General features: G+C 39.3%; 1 protein-coding gene across 1 annotated transcript in view; it reads right to left on the bottom strand.

Moving 5' to 3' along the window:
• Positions 1-17,523, bottom strand: part of ATP10B (ATPase phospholipid transporting 10B (putative)) — a 325,005-nt gene that overhangs the window by 9,903 nt on the left and 297,579 nt on the right. The window contains exons 19-21 of the mRNA XM_040239470.1: positions 11,896-12,096; positions 10,470-10,550; positions 9,062-9,166 (exon numbers count right to left, since the gene is read on the bottom strand). Coding sequence (XP_040095404.1) covers positions 9,062-9,166; positions 10,470-10,550; positions 11,896-12,096 — 387 coding nt within the window. The remainder of the gene's footprint in view (positions 1-9,061; positions 9,167-10,469; positions 10,551-11,895; positions 12,097-17,523) is intronic.

The following is a 17,523-nucleotide window of genomic DNA, read 5'->3' as shown; positions in this document are numbered from 1 at the left end:
CATACATATAAACCGTTTTTAAAAGTGTGCCATTTAATGGCTTATTATAAAGTCAATACCTATGTTGCTACCACCCAGAATTTGTACAGATACCCCAGACACCCCTAAATCACCTTGACTTTTGTGATAATTTTCATGATATTCTTTAGTCTTAAAAAAGTTATATTTCATGTGACTTTTGTCTTTTTTCCTTAATGTTATTTATGCTTGTGTGGTGAATCAGTCTCTTCCACATGTGGCTGTCAATTATTCATTTCTGAAGCAGTGCAGTCTTCTGTAGTCTGATCTTTTTGTCCTGCCTCTTTTATGCTTCTTCCAATTCCTGTCCTCTTGTAAACTTACCGAGGATTTCATATAATTTCATTTCCACCTCTACTAGTTTGAAAGTTATATATTTCATTTCCATTCTTACAGTGATTATTCAATAAATGACAGTAAGCGATCTTAACTTACTGTAGTATAAAGTTTATATGTTTCCCTCCTTCTAAATTATGCAAGGGCTTTAGAATAAATCAACTCTGTTTACCTTCTTCCTGATTTATATCTTATTGCTACTGTATATTTAAATTCTATCATCTTTGTAAATCACACCAGTTATTATAACAGTTTAATATGGTCAATAGTCTTTAAGATTTACTTACATGCTTGACACTTTCTATGCCTTCATTATCTCTTGCATTTTGGGTTTTCCATCTGAACTGTACTTTCTTATACTTTTTAAAAAAAGTTTATATTGAAGTGTAATTGATTAACGATGTTGCATTAGTTTCAGTTGTATAGCAGAGTGATTCAGTTATATATATACAGGTATCTATTCTTTTTCAAATTCTTTTCCCATTTAGGTTACTACAGAATATTGAGCAGAGTTCCCTGTGCTATATAGTAGGTCCTTGTTGGTTATCTATTTTAAATATAATACTGCATACACATCAACCCAAAACTTCTAGTGTATCACCTACCCTGTTTTCCCCTGGTAACCACAAATTTGTTCTCTTAAGTCTGTGCTTCTGTTTTGTAAATAAGTTCATTTGTATCATTTTTAAAAGATTCTGCATGTAAGTGATATCACATGATCTTTGTCTTTCTCTGACTTCACTTAGTGTGATAATCTCCAGGTCCATCCATGTTGTGGCAAATGGCATTATTCTACTCTCTTTAATGGCTGAGTAACATTCCATTTATATATGTACCTCATCTTCTTCATCCATTCCTCTATTCAGACATTCATTGGACACGTCTATTCAATCAAGACAATAGCCATGTCTTGGCTATTGTAAAGAGCACTGCAGTGAACATTGGGGTATCTTTTCTTGTACTTTTAGTTGATCTTTGAACAACAGGGGTTTGAACTATGTGGGTCCACTTACATGTGGATTTTTCTCAAAAATACTGCAGTATTGCCTGATCCACGATTGGTTGAATCCACAGATACAGAGGCCTGATTATGGGACTTGAGCATCCACAGAATCTGGTATTTGCATTGAGTCCTGGAACCAGTCCCCAATGGATACTGAGGATGGCTATACATCCTTTAAAATTTTTCTTTAGTGGAAGTCTGCTGATGATATATTTTCTGATTCATTATTTCATCCTCATTCTTAAAAGACACTTTTGATCTTTTTTGGAAGTTATTTTCTTTTAGTATATTTAATACAGCATTTCACTGTATTCTGGGCTTCCCAGGTGGCTCAGACAGTAAAGAACCTGCCTGCAATGCAGGAGACCTAGGTTCAATCCCTGGGTTGGGAAGATCCCCTGGAGAAGAGAATGGCTCCCATTTCAGTATTCTTGAGGCTTCCCTGGTGGCTTAGATGATAAAGAATATGTCTGCAGTGTGAGAGACTTGGCTTTGATCCCTGGATCAGGAAGGTCCCCTAAAGAAGGGAATGGCTACCCACTCCAGTTTTCTTACCTGGAGAATTCCATGGACAGAGGGGCCTGCCGGGCTACAGTCCATGGGATTTGACCAATTCACTAATTTTCTCCTCAGCTCTGCCTAATCTGCAGTTAGGCCAGCCATTGAAATTTAAATTGCAGTTACTGGATTTTTTAATTTCTAAAACTTTTACTTGGTCTTTAAAGAAAATCTTCTAGGTTTCTTTGTATGGCTTACCACACATTCTTGCAGATATTTTAAAGCTTATTCGTCTTTAAACAGCAAACAGACCTACTCTATGAGTTATTTCTGATAATTTCAATACATTAAATGATGTATGTGCTTATGATCCTTAGTGATGAATCCCTGTTTCATTTGAACTTAATTATATATTCAGGCCTGGGATTTCTTTGAAGGGAATGATGCTGAAGCTGAAACTTCAGTACTTTGGCCACCTCATGTGAAGAGTTGACTCATTGGAAAAGACTCTGACGCTGGGAGGGATTGGGGGCAGGAGGAGAAGGGGACGACAGAGGATGAGATGGCTGGATGGCATCACTGACTCGATTGACATGAGTCTGAGTGAATTCCAGGAGTTGGTGATGGACAGGGGGGCCTGGTGTGCTGCGATTCATGGGGGTCGCAAAGAGTCGGACACGACTGAGCGACTGAACTGATATGTGTGTGTGTGTTTCAAATGAGTTAAGAAAAACTTTTAGAGTTACTTAAATTTCTTAATACAGTCAGTTGTTATGTAGTGCAATATCTTAATGTCTACTGTTGGTTATTATAATTGACGTAGAGTTGATTTACGGTATTGTGTTAGTTTCAGGTGTACAGCACAGTGATTTAGTTACATATATATCGTCCATTTCCTAGGATGAGTCCTTTATATTGAGTCTCCCTGATCTGTTCAGCACAGTGGGGACAATCCCTACAGTCCCTGCTGGGGAGAGGAGTGCAGGTAAGTGTACCCTTACTCTGAAGGTAGAGCATTTGGGGTGCTAATGTAATGTGATCTTTTATTAGGCTGTCACTACAGGAGCTTGGGTTTTAATTTCTGAATATTATATTCAATGAAGTCTGCCAAAAAGTTCATTTTAGGCAGGGTTGCAAACACTCTCAAGAAAACATAGACTTTGGCATAGCTTGCTTCACTACAATCCCACTTTTCCAGAGGTTTTGGTCTTTAATTATCCTATCAGCCTTTTCATACTTTTAGAGTATGTATACATATATATACACATACTCTTTCTATATGTTTGTATATATATATATAATATATTAAAATGTATATACACACAAATTTATTTTTTTTTCAGTGGAAGATATGTTTTGAAATATCCTAGCCCCTGTTCCTAGAGAAGAAAACAGTTAGCTAACATTTTTCAGTCACTTAAGTGAGGACTGTGAAAGCTGACATGGCTATTAAAATTCATGTTAGATTTTGAGGAGACTTCCCTAGCTATCAAGTGGTTAAGACTCTCTACTCCCAATGCAGGGGGCACAGGTTTGTGGAACTATGATCCTGCACAGCGCAGCCAAACAAAACTCATGTTTGATTTCTACCCATGGAAGAAAGACACTCCCTCTGCTTCAAGCACTTGAAAAACGGAAATACTTTCTTCATAATGATGGTAGTAGCTGACTCCTTTCCCTGGAGCAACAAAAATCACCAGTGACTACCAGGATACCTGGTCTAGAGATGCATTAAGTGGATTAATAGTGCTGAATGGTGAGTGAAAGGAACAAGTTCTCTGATTTAAAACATGCAGTGCTCTGAGAAAGAAGGCTGAATGACCAATCATTACTCACTTAATATACATTGTGGTCTGATTATTTGCAGGGCATTTTTGAAAGGTTAAAAAAAATCTAATGGTTAAGAAGTTCATGGAGAGAAGAGTCCCTCTTGTGAAATATCTTGTGCTACTGTTTAAAAAAGAATGTAATTACTGTGAAATATTTCAAGCACACAGACAAATCTCATGCATGCGATGTCCAGCTTTACCAGTTTTAACCTTAAGCCATATATATGGGAGCAGAATCTGTCACTCTAAAATGTGTCTCTGGCATCAGGATTACCTTGAGCTGGTTGCTTTTTAAGAAACAGCAGACAGAGGAGAAGCTCTGAAAACTGATAGATGTTTTCTTTTTGTAAGAGATGTTTATACTTATAAGGGAAATCTCCACTTGTAAGGGTGTCTCCCTCTCTGTACTAGGAAAAAGAAACATTCTAAATTTCTAGAAAATCTTTATCAACTTCCACATCTGGCCTCCCCTCACCCCAAAGCTTCTTTTGTCTTTAGTTAGTGATAGTATTTAAGGCGGTGGCTAGGGCCATAGTTTCCTGGTCTCTCTCATGTGTATAGGAAATACTGATTAAACTTCTATTTGTTTTTCTCCCATTAATCTGTCATTTATTACAGGAGTGTCTAAGCTGAGACCTAGAAGGATAGAGAGAAAATTAGTTTTTCTTCCTCTACACACATTTGCCTCAGATTTTATTAAAAGGAGCCTTACAGATACAATTCAACCAGCATGTATCCCTTGCAAATGCCTTTTCTTTCATCTTGAAAATAAATCATGTTCATCATTTTTATGTGTATTTTATATGTACATGTTTATGCATCCGTGTTAGTGGATACTTTTAAAATTTTATCATGTAGATATCCTGAATTCTTTTCACTAGACAGTATGCTTTGGAGGTTTATTTTTGTTGCTAAATGCTGTTCTATTCATTTTAACTGTTCTAGTGTATGACTATGCTACTATGTGTTTTCCTGTTGGTGAACATTTAGGCTGTTTCCAGTTTTTTAATTTTGCTTTAAAGAATAATGATGTAATATCTTATATATGTCTATTTATGTCTATGTATATACATGTGTAAAAGGATCATCCAGGTTTCATAGTTAGAAGTGGAATTGTGTCACAGCATGTGAATACTTCTAGCTAACTCTTCTAACATATTCTTCTAGCTGTTTTCAAATTGCTTCTCCAAAGTGGTGCTGTCAGTTTACAGTTTACCAACAGAGTATGAAAGTTCCTAGGTTAGGCTTTATTATCTTTAATGAAGTAGTATTAACTCATACTACTACAGTACTATTAAACTACATACCATACTATAGTATATACTATATACTACAGTAGTATTAACCCACACTACTGAGTTAATTTACCAATATATTATTTAGAATTTTTACATTTATGTTCATTGAGGAAACTGCTCTATAATTTTCTTTCCTAGGACTGTCCATGCTCATTCTGATATCAGAATTATTCTAGCCATGAAAATTGGATTTGAATCCATGAAAAAGTTGGTATGACATAGGATTATCTGTCCCTTATAAACTTGGTCAAACTCACCTTTACAATCCTTTGGCTTTGCAACTTTAGGGAAAAGATTGCTGATTTGGTTTCTAGAATGGTGATTGCCTTATTCAGCCTTGATGAATGATTTTGACTATAGTTTGATAAATTTTATATTTAAAGGATTTAACTTGGTTTAACTTTTCAGAAAAATATTAAAAATATTGATTCCGTTGACCATTGTATACATGAGATCTGCATCCATGAAAACAGAGGGCTCAACCCCATTTTATATAAAGGACTCGAGGATCTGTGGATTTTGGTATTCACATGAGTCCTGGAACCCATCCCCTGCAGGTACTGAGACAACTGTGTATCCACGAATTGCAGTCCTTTCCATTTCTAGTACTGTTTTTGTGGCCTTCTCTTTCTGTCTTCTTTTGGATCAGTTTTGTCAGAGGTGAGTTTTTTTCCCATTTTTGGCCACACTGTGCAGCATATAGGAATCTTAGTTCTGTGACTAGGTATTGAACTCATGCCTTTGGCATTAGGAGCATGGAGTCTTAACCACTGGACCCCAAGGAAGTCCCAAGAGGTGAGTTTTCAGTAGGGTTTGAAGAGCTCAGTTTTGGTCTTATTGACCTTTCTTTGATTTTTCTCTCATCTTTTTTTCTTTTCTATTTTCTTTAGGTTTACATGGTATTTTTTTAAAGTTTCTTAAGTTGAAATTTTAACTTAATCTCTCTAATCTTTTTGTTTTTAATAGTAAAAGGTTTAGCTGCATCCCACAAGTTTGCATATATATTTTTTATAGTCATTCAGCAGCAATAAGTATAATTTCCATCATGATTGACTTTTGACCTCCTGAATGACATGTTTAGATGTGCATGTTTAAATTTCCACGCATGTTAGGCTGTACTTTCATTGTTTGTATTTATTAATCTAAATGCATTACTATCAGATAATAGGTTCTTTATGATACTGATTCTTTCAAATTCCTTTGTGATTTAGAATTTGGTCTTTAAATTTTGGGTATATGGTCAGGTGTGTTTGAAAGATGCATATTTAGTACTTGTTTAGAGCAGGATTTTATATATTAGGGCTAACTACATTAGGTCAAGTATGGTAATTTATTCAAAGCTTGATCTGTGTCTGTTTTGATAGAGTTCTATAAAAACATCATTCTAGAATTGTAATTTTTTCCGTTTCTCTTCATATTCACGGGATGAGAAAGTCCTGTCTGATATTTCTGGCCATCATTTTCTTTGTTCTTACCTTTTCCTCTTCCCTACAGCCTGGGGAATTGATAGTTTCCTATATTCCTCTAATTTCTTTCATCTCCTTTATATGTTTAATCTTAAGTTTTTAATAATTGTAAGTATTAAGATACTTTAAGGTTTAGGAGGTGCTAAATAAATTAGACTTTTATGGAACAATTTATGGTTGTGTATTTCTCGTCCTATTCATACAATGAAGACTTCAGCATGAATTACCTACTGAATAGCCTTTCCTTACCATTACGTTGTTTCTTGCAGTTTTAGCTTTTATTTTCTTTCAGGTTCTTGGATATTTCTTTCTTCCTTTAGTGAGGGTCTATAGGTGGTAGACCTTATAGAGTTTATCTAAAAATGTCATTTTTTTTTTTAACCACAGGCTACTAAGAAGGGACAGAAACATGTTATATACAGGTAAGAAGGGGAAAAAAGCAAACATACAGCTGTATTATTTGCCTTTGATTCTTCTGTTTGATAAATCATTTTCTCTTGACTGAATGAATATAGTAAAGACCCAGGAGATTTTCGTGGCCCTCTTAGAGAATTAAAATCAGTGTTTCTCCACTGGTTGGGTGGGTGTCCTTCCCTTGGGAATCTTATTAATCAGTCTTAAGTGAACTATCACTTAAGTGTAGTGATAGTGTACAAACAGTGTAACTGTTTGCTTTTTGGCCTTAAGTCTTTGAAGATAATTGCTCCACTATTTTTTTGGTTTCTATTGTTTAATTGCTGGTAATTTTCAGGTAATTTGTCCATAGTCTCTGGCAGATTTTAAGACTGTTTCTTTTATACTGTACAGTTTTACTACCAGGCACTATATCCAGATTTATTCTGATTGTCGTTCTCAGTGATGACCTCTTCAGTACTTCTCTAAGCATTCTTTCCTTGTTATTCTGTGACTTCTATTATGTGGCTGTTGGAGCCACGTATTCCAAATATCATTCCTCTTGAGTACTTTTGCATGTTTATGTGGCATTCTGCATGAGTACACAGTACTTTCCAATTTTGGTAGTGTACTCTTAGCCAGTGTCCAGTCTAGAGTGGATTCCACAAATTGCATTTTTAGTTTCAGTGACAAACTTTTTGCATTTTCAAGAGTTCTAAATACTTCCTTAGCTTGGTTCAGTTCCTAGTATTAAAATTATGACTGCTTTCTTCACAGTTTCTGATAAAACTAAGTGGTTTCTCTGGTGGTTCTGAAAGAAATTTATTTAAGCTTGACTGGGCTTTTTGTTTTTATCACTTTGTTCGATCTGTCATGGCATGAATTGGAACTAAGGGGTTTTCAAGATGGGAACTCTGTGATCTGGAAGCCCCCTTGGGTGGCTGTTATCAGCCACTGCTTGGTCTAGCTTGTGACAGTAGGGGGAAGGGAAGGAGTTCCAGTGTAGAAGGTTGAGAATACCCTGAGCCTACTTAGGGAAGTTTCTAAACATTTAATACAAATGGTCGCAGAAAGATTTGGTTTTTGCCAAGCTGAAATGGTTCTTTCCATAAAGTGGTCTCCCTGAACCCATTGTTACCTCATCACACTATTGGCACAGAGGTTAAAAGGTCAAGAGTCAGCCAGCTTGGGTTTAGGCTTGCTTCTGTCTTGCACTGCTTGGGGAAAGTTTAACCTCTTTATACTCATTTTTGTATCTGTACAATGAGAATTAAAAAACAATACCTAACGTGCATATGTTGCAAAATGATTTCCACAATAAGTTTAGTAAACATCCATCACTTCGCAATACAGTTGACTCTTGAACAACACAGGTTTGAACAGCATAAGTTCACTTATACACAGATTTTTTTTCCCACTAAATACATATGACAGTACTGCACGATACACTGTTGCTTGAATCTGCGGATATGGAACTTCAGATATGGTGGGACAATTGTAAAGTTACACGTGGATTTTCCCCTGTGTGGAGGATTGGTGCTCCTAAACCCTAAATTGTTCAAGGATCAACTGTGTATGTCAAGTCATTATGTTGTACAGTTTAAACTTATCCAATGCTGTGTCAATCATATCTAACTAAAAAAAAATCCTATCTAAAGGGCTTTGGGAAGTTAAGTAAGAAAGTACATTAAAATCATATAGGTGTGTACCTGGCATGTAATTTTAAGCTCTGTTTTTTTTTTATAATTATCATTGACTGGTCGAATTTAATAAGAAAGCTAGCGTTACCATTTTGAATTACTAAAAAGTGATATTTGGACATACTCGAGATATGTTATGTGGAGACAGTCTTCTAATCTTTTACCCCCAAATTAAATGGACAGCACTCCTCTGTAACATTGCCTCAAGTATGGTCAGTCAGATGTTTTCCTTGTCTCTCAAACACCCATGAATTTTGAAATTGAAAGTACCTGTTTTGGCAATACACTGCCTCATTGTATTATAAGTCTTAGTTTTTTCATCCTGACTAGATGGTGAGCAAGTTGAGGCCAGCAATTTTATCTTCTCTACTTCTTTATCCCCATCAAAGTGGACCATAGGTACAAGTTCAGCATGTGTGTATTCAGTGGATCAATGATACGAAGAAAAGCAGCTCAAATCTGAATGCGGTCGATGGAGAGGAAAACAATTTTTAGGCCCAAAGGACTTGGGAGCACTTACCCAGGTCTTCATTTCCATTGCCTGGTGCAAGAGGATTGTGGCAAGGGAGATGGTGTTGATGGGTGTCCCAAAGGTAAAAACGTCGATATCAGAGTCCTTGTAGGTCTGCAGAGTGGGAGCAAACAGGCCGTGTCAGCTGTGCCCATGGACTGAAGGCCTTAGTTTGGACAAGTGATTGTAAAGCATCAATGAAGGCAGGTGTCAAGGGAGGGGAAGGGATGGGGAGAAGCTGTCCAGCTACCGTCATGTGGAACTGACTCCACGGACAGATAGGAGGAGGAGTGAGTTGATAGGACTAAACTCTTCAAAATGCATTTGCAAAGCAAGCCATGAAGAGTATCCCAGAGCTTTGCAGAATGAGTAAACAAAAAATTGAGTACCTACCAGGCACAAAGCCAACTGCTAAAGATACTCCTGTGTCCACTTTCAAGGTGTTTAGAGTCTGCTAGGCAGGACAAATGTGGTACAGTTTAAGGGTGTAAATGCTAAAATGGAAGCAAGTACAAGGCACTTTGGGAGTAGAGATGAGAAATCAGCTGAGACTGTAGTAAGGGGAATTGTTCTCTTGAAAGGAGAGAGAAAAGGCAGATCAGGCAGAGGCCAGAACTGAGGGTGAAAAGTCCAAATCATCCTAGATAAAATAGTCCTAAATGGTAAGTCTGTTGATCACATAGTAAGGGCAAAAGAGGCCTGACTAGGGAGGATATTGTAAACCAGGAAATTCTGAGAAAGCACAAAATGCTTGCCTCCTCAATATCCATCATGTTGCTGTTTGCAAAAGAATGTGATCCAGAGACTAGGCAGACACTACCGTTTTCCTGGCACAAATTACTCTACATCTGAGCTCCTTGTCTGGGAAGAATACAGATATCCTATGCTACATACATTCTCACTCTTTAAACTGGGGAACTGAATTGAGATGGGGCTGGTATCCTGTGCTCCCTGTATTCTTGTTTTATTTCAGGTAAGGTAGTAACTCTTATTATCAGAACTTGGAAGCACAAATATAAATACAAATCAAGAGGTGTAAACTCAAATACCTTCAATGTTCAAGTAAGAAGCAGTAAATGAGCGAGTGAAGATGGCTGGGCATGACACAAAAGGGCATGGTGGGGACTATGACAAACTAGAGAACAGGTGCCCTATCTAAGCAGAGTGGTGAGTCAACCCTGGATTTTGCCATGACCCAGTGTAATAACCGCTTTTAATTTTTCCAAAGCTGGCAGAAATTAAGATGTTTTGGTACAGTATTCTGACTTTCTGAATATGCTGGGTAGGGTGGAGTCTGCAGGCCTCCTATTTGGAGCCTCTGCTCTGAAGTGTCCAGAAAGATACTGTTTGTCTGGGATTTCATATTAACGGGACCAGTTCTACCCTTGTATGGTTAGAATGGGAACATACACCTTACCAGGTAGGGGATAAAGAAACAGACGAGGCTCTGGTAGAATGCATCTGCCATGGAGATCCAGAAAGTCAGCAGGTTATAGCACTACCAGGAAAGAACACATCGATAGTTACCACCATCCGAGCAAGCCTCTGTTCCTTGTAAGCAGCTTTCTTGTGTGTGGCTGGGCCAGACAACATGGCACTTACAATGTTTCTTACCCTAGAGGCAATACAATGGAATGATCAAGAGCATAGACCTGGGAGTCTCGGGACCTCAAGTCAAGTTCCAGGCCTGTGCGACCTTAGTGAAAGTCACTAAACCACTTTGGGAATTGTTTCTTCTTCCATGGGAAGTAGATAAAAACAACACTGGCTGGATTTCCTTGAGTTTCAAGAGGTCTAAATACAACTGTGCTTTAGTACCTAGAAAGGGCTTGGCTGATAATGATCATTAATACTAGCACTAATACAAACTTGGTAAGTTTAGAGATTCTGAATAGCATCTGAAAAGGAACTCTCAGTCACAGCCCAGGATCACGAGTTCCCAAGAGACAGCTCAGTGGCTTCGGAGATGAGCATTCTCATTTTGTGCTTCCTTCCCTGGGAACAGTGAAACCATTTACAGTGTATGTTTCTGCTACATTAACTTTTTTTAATGTTAGATACTAAAGGGATACATTATGCAGCCAACTCACCTATGGGAAGGGGACAATGAGAAGGGCCCAGGATGTAGTGCGTCATCTCCACGTCTCCCTCGCCTGAAGTGCTGGGGTTGCTAAGTTGTTCTCCACCTATCTCTGGGTGAATATGGGGCTTGGTTCTTCACTGGTTGTCCACAAAGTTTCACCAGCTCTCAAGCACCCCATCTGGCTTTGCCCTCCTTATCTGAGGTGTAGAGCTACCCTAGTGCATAGCGACATCCCTTTTCCCAGAGCTCCTCCTTTGAGGCCATCAGGTTCCCTCTCTGCCTCCTGCATCCAGGTTCCCAGCCTGTCTGTGCTGGTCAGACTGCCTGCTGTAGGACCTTCGCAAATCCTTTAGGGCATCAGCGTGGCCTCTGTGCCTTCTAAGAAACTATTTTGATGGCTTTTAGCCCCAGGGATTCCCAAACCAAGCCTTGGGGGTTCTGTTGAAGGCCTGCAAAGATCAGGTAAAAGTGATGCAGTCTTTCTGTAAGCCTGCCTCCCCTTTCACTAGCACAGCCCCATATTAATGTGTGATAAAATTAATAAATGACTAAAAAGAAAAATATCCACCTGGTCCATCACCTTCAACAGCAAATGAGAAACAGGCCAGGGACAGGGAGCAGACTTCCTGGGTCACATGGGAGGTAAGTGGCAGAGTGGAGACCAGAACACAGGATTTCCGGCCCAGCACTCCTCCTCTGACACCTCCAGGGCCGAGCTGAGAGTCACCTCCCAGTCCCTCTGCCTGCCCGATCCCCTTACCTCGGAGTTCTGGCCGCTCTTGTACAGTTCGGGCAATGCCAAGAGTGTTTCCATAGAGATGTCTTTATCGAGGACTCCGAAGACAAGCGGAGGCAAGGAAGTGAAGAAGAGGTTGAAGAAGATCAGCTGCCAGTAGTCAATCATGGTGGAGCCAGAGAAACCGCAGAAGAACTGGTACCAGAAGAGCAAGTTGACATAACACTGTGGGCAGAGAGCATGGCCTTGGAAGTGAGGACCCGAGGGCAGCCATCACCAGACGCTGCTTAGGAGCTCTGACAAATAACAGCTCGGACTTGGAGCTTCAGTTCCCTCACTTGTTACATGCAGCGTTATCTAAGGATTAGAGGTAATTCTCATCCTTAGATTCTGCTATTACTATTACTACTAACCTTCTTCAGGACCTGAAGGGAATTCTATCAACTTGTAGAGTGTACTATGGTGGTTTTTGGAGGCAGGGAGGACTGGCTTTGAATCCTCGGTTCTGTCATGTACTAGCTGCGTGACCTAGGACAAATTGTTTAACCTTTCTGAACATCATCTTGCCACCTTTCATACGGGAATAGTAGTATATAGACCATGGCCCGTGAAACCAAAAGGCAGCAAGTAGTTATGGTTAGTAGTGCAGCAAGAGGAAAGACTGGAGCGTGGGCAGGATGGCTGGTGGGAGGAGAACTTCATGAGGAGGTTGACCTCAAAACCCTTTCCTAATGGTCACACAACTCCGAGGGTGAAGAATAAAATCTTATGCTGAAGTGTTGCTTTATGCTTTCTAAAGATCTTTCCACTCAAGACCTCCTCACTGGAGAAGGGCTGGGTCACAAGTATTGTCTAACATACTGTGATACGGTTTGGTGACTTGACCAAAGTCACAATAACAGCTGGTCCTGGCATTAGAACTAGAACTCAGCTCCATGTGGCTGAGGCACAGAGGGGTAAAGGGTTTTTAATGTAAGGAATCATTCAGCAGGTTTGTGTTCAAGCTAGTATTCTCATCCACTAACTACTGGGCCAGCATTACTTTTAAGAGGCTCTCTGTTTATTATTATACTACTAGTAGTAATATTAACATTCATATTATTAATACTACAGTTATTATTTGAGCTTCTATTTGTGAGGGGTGTGTGGTAACAGTATATTAGTATAAAGCACATTAGGTGGCATGGTAAAGGATCCACCTGCCAATGCAGGAGATGAAAGAGACAGGAGGTCAATCCCTGGGTTGGGAAGACTCCCTGGAGAAGGAAATGGCAACTCATTCCAGTATTCTTGCCTGGAAAATTCCATGGACAGAGGAGCCTGGCAAGGTACTGTCCATGGGGTCATAAGGAATTGGATATGACTCAGCATGCACACAGCACATTAGTAGATATGCAATATACATAATTTGTCCCAACAACCTAGCAAGATAATGTTATTGCTAATAATATAATAGTACTATATTATATATTATTAAATATTATTTAACATTACTTACAGACGAGGAATTTGAGGCTCTGATATATCCCTTATCCCGTGCCTATGTTCAGAGCTAGGAAGTGGCACAACTAGCCCCTGAGTTTTCAAAGCTTCTTCCTCAACCACTCCAAGCCCTTAGTCCCATCTTTGGATAATGCCATAACAATGCTGACCCAGATTCTTTCATCCAACCAAGAAGCTCCAACCTTTGGCTTTTCTGCCCAGATGACTAGTAGGGAGTCTGAAAGAGACTCTGGTGCTCTTAGACACACTGCACCTTGCATTTCTCTGTCTGAGGGCTGGGGTCCACTCCATTGCTGCTCTGGGGCTTCAGGTCACCTCTTCCCACTCCAGTCCCGTGATACTTAAAGGGCTTTTCTGCTATCAGTTTTTGATGAAGTTATTTCTCAGAGAAGGAGATTTGGGAAGGAGAGGGCTCAACAGAGAGGGCTCTGTTTCCTGGGCAGACTCTGAGTCCCCAAAACATCAACCATTTATGCCCTTGACAGGGTGGCTTTAAGAAGAACCAAAGTGGTAAAGTCTCCTTGATACTAGTGTTTAGCAATCGTTTGAGGCTTTGGTTTTTGTCTCTTTGAGCACCTTACCTTGCTTCTCCCTCTCCAGCTGACTGAGAAAGACACTCACTCTTAGTTCCATGTTCACACAGGTGGCTTGAACGTCTCAGATGGGGTGACTGACTACACTAAAGTCCCTCGGCCAGGTGGGGCTGGAATTGTGACTTGAGGTTGTAGAATCTTAGGATGCCGGGGCTGAAAGTGACCCATCTACAGACGAGGCCAAGAATAGCAATGGCAGCAATAACAACAGAGACTCCTAAAGCACTTCCTAGGTGCCAGGCTCTGTTCTGATCCATTCAGTCCACTTACAAGCCTTACGAGGCAGTCACTGCTATCCTCATTTTACAAATGAGGAAACTGAGCTTCAGAGAGGTCAAGTCATGCGGCTAGGGTTACAGACTAGTAAGTAACAAAGCTGGAGTCCAGACCTAGATGTTCGGGCTAAACAATATGCTGCTAAACCATCAGTGGATCACTGAAGAAATCAAAGAGGAAATCAACACATAGAGACAAATGACAATGAAAACACGATGATCCAGATCCTATGGGATGTAACAAAAGCAGTTCTAAGAGGGAAGTTTATAGCAATACAATCTTGGGCTTCCAATCTGGCGCAGTGGTAAAGAATCTGCCTACCAATGTAGGAGACACGGGTTCAATCTCTGAGTTGGTAAGATTCCTGGGAGCAGGAAATGTATTCATTTCCATGCCAGTATTCTTGCTTGGGAAATCCCATGGACAGAGAAGCCTGGTGGGCCACAGTCAATGGGGTCCCAAAGAGTTGGACACGACTGAGCACAAACATACACATGAAATTTTACCTCAGGAAACCAGAAAAATCATGAAGAAACAACCTAACTTTATGTCTAAAGCAACTAGAGAAAGAAGAACAAACAAAACCCAAGGATAGAAGGAAAGAAATCTTAAAGATTAAGGTAGAGATAATGAAATAGAGATGAAAACTATAAAAATGATCAATGAAACTAAAAGCTTGTTCTTTGAAAAGATAAAAAAAATTGATAAACCTTTAGCCAGACTCTCAAGAAAAAAAGGGAGGGCTCAAATCAATAAAATTAGAAATGAAGAAGGATACCTGTTACAACAGACACCACAGAAACACAAAGGATCACAGAAGACTACTACAAGCAACTATATGCCAATGAAATGGACAGATGCTTAGAAAGGTACAGTCTCCCAAGATGGCTCCACAGGCGAATCCCATCAAACACTTAGAGAAGAGCTAACACCTATCCTTCTGAACCTGTTCCAAACAATTGGAACACTCCCAAACTCATTCTATGAGACCATCATCACTCTGATACCAAAATCAGACAAAGATACCACCCACACAAATTACAGGCCAATATCACTGATGAAAATAGATGCAAAAGTTAAGTCGCTCAGTCATGTCTGACTCTTTGTGACCCTGTGGACTGTAGCCCACCAGGCGCCTCCACCCATGGGATTCTCCAGGCAAGAATACTGGAGTGGGTTACCATTTCCTTCTTCAGGGGATCTTCCCAACCCAGGGATCAAACCCAGGTCTCCCACATTGCAGGCAGACGCTTTAACCTCTGAGCCACCAGGGAAGCCCTGTTGTTGCTGCTGCTAAGTCACTTCAGTCGTGTCCAACTCTGTGCGACCCCATAGACGGCAGCCCACCAGGCTCCCCCGTCCCTGGGATTCTCCAGGCAAGAACACTAAAGATGCAAAAATCATCAACAAAAGACGAGCAAACCAAATCCAACAACACATTAAAAGGATCGTGCACCATGATCAATTGGGATTTATTCCAGGGATGCAAGGATTTTTCAAGATCTGCTAATCAGTGCATTATAGCACATTAACAAATTGAAGAATAAAAACCATATGATCATCTCAATAGATGCAGAAAAGCTTTTGACAAAATTCAACACCCATTTAATATAAAAATTCTCCAGCAAGTGGGCATAGAAGGAATATACCTCAACATAACCCCATACACCCATGGTCAACCTATGACAAAAAAATGCAAGAGTATACAATGGAGAGAAGACAGTCTCTCTAATAAGTGGTGCTGGGAAAACTGGACAACTACATGTAAAAGGATGATACTAGAACATTCTTTAATACCATATACAAAAATAAACTCAAAATGGTTTAAAGACTTAAATATAAAACATGACACCATAAAACTCCTAGAAGAGAACATAGGTAAAGTATTTTCTGACATAAATCATACCAATGTTTTCTTAGGTCAAGGCACTAGAACTAAAAGCAAAACGAAACAACTGGGAGCTAATCAAACTTACAGGCTTCTGCACAGTAAAAGAAACCATAAAACGAAGAGGCAACCAATAGGAGATTAATCTCCAAAATATACAAATACATGAAACTCAATATATATTAAAAAAAACCACCCAGTCAAAAAATTGGCAGATATAAATAGACATTTCTCCAAGGAAGACATACAGATGGTCAAAAAGCACAGGAAAATATGCTCAACATCACTAATTATTAGAGGAATGCAAGTCAAAACTATAATAAGGCTTCACCTTATAGCAGTGACTGAGTGACTTCACTTTCACTTTCACAGCAGTCAGGATTGCCATCATCAAAAAGTCTACAAACAATAAACGCTGGAGAGGGTGTGGAGAAAAGGGAACCTCCAATACTGTTGGTGAGAATGTAAATCAGTACAATTGTTATGGGGAACAGTATGGAAGTTCCTTAAAAAACTAAAAATAGAACTTACTGTATGATCCAGCAACCCAACTCCTGGGTATACATCCAGAGAAAATAACTTGAAAAGATACATGCACTCAATATTCATTGCAGCACAATTTACAATAGCCAAGACACGGAAGCAACCTCAATGTCCATCAACAGATGAATGGATATAGAAGATGAGGTATATATATATATACAATGGAATGTTTCCCCAGCCATAAAAACAATGATATAATGCCATTTACAGCAACACGGTAATAGAGATAATCATACTAAATAAAGTCAGAGAAAGATAAATATCATATAGTATCACTTATATGTCGAGCCTAAAAAATGATACAAAAGAGAAATAGACCTATGGATTTTGAAAACAAATGAAAGGTTATGAAAGGGGAAAGGTGGGGGGAGATTGGGATTAACATGTACACTCTATATAAAATCCATAATCAACAAGGACCTATTGTATAGCACAGGGAACTCTGCTCAATAGTCAGCAATATATACGAGAAAATTTGGGAAGGAGTAAATAAGATATATGTATATGTCTGAATCACTGTTGTACAACAGAAACTAATGACATAACTTTACATTTATAAACATAAAATTACAAACAGTATAAATCAACTATACTCAAAAATTAAAAAGAAATAATCTACTATATTATTAGATTATCTTGGCGCAGGAGGGCCGAGGGAGCAACTCCACATTCAAGGTCAGGAAGGGTGACCTCGTCCAAGGTAAGGAGCAGCATCTGTGCTTTGCTGGAGCAGCCCTGAAGAGATACCCCACTTCCAAGGTAAGAGAAACCCAAGTGAGACAGTAGGTGTTGCTAGAGGGTATCAGAGGGCAGACACTGAAACCATACTCACAGAAAACTAGTCAATCT

Source organism: Oryx dammah, unplaced genomic scaffold (genome assembly GCF_014754425.2).
Source record: "Oryx dammah isolate SB20612 unplaced genomic scaffold, SCBI_Odam_1.1 HiC_scaffold_5, whole genome shotgun sequence".
Lineage (NCBI taxonomy): Eukaryota > Metazoa > Chordata > Mammalia > Artiodactyla > Bovidae > Oryx > Oryx dammah.
Note: the sequence above shows the minus strand (reverse complement) of the source record. Positions and strands in the feature narration are given on the sequence as shown.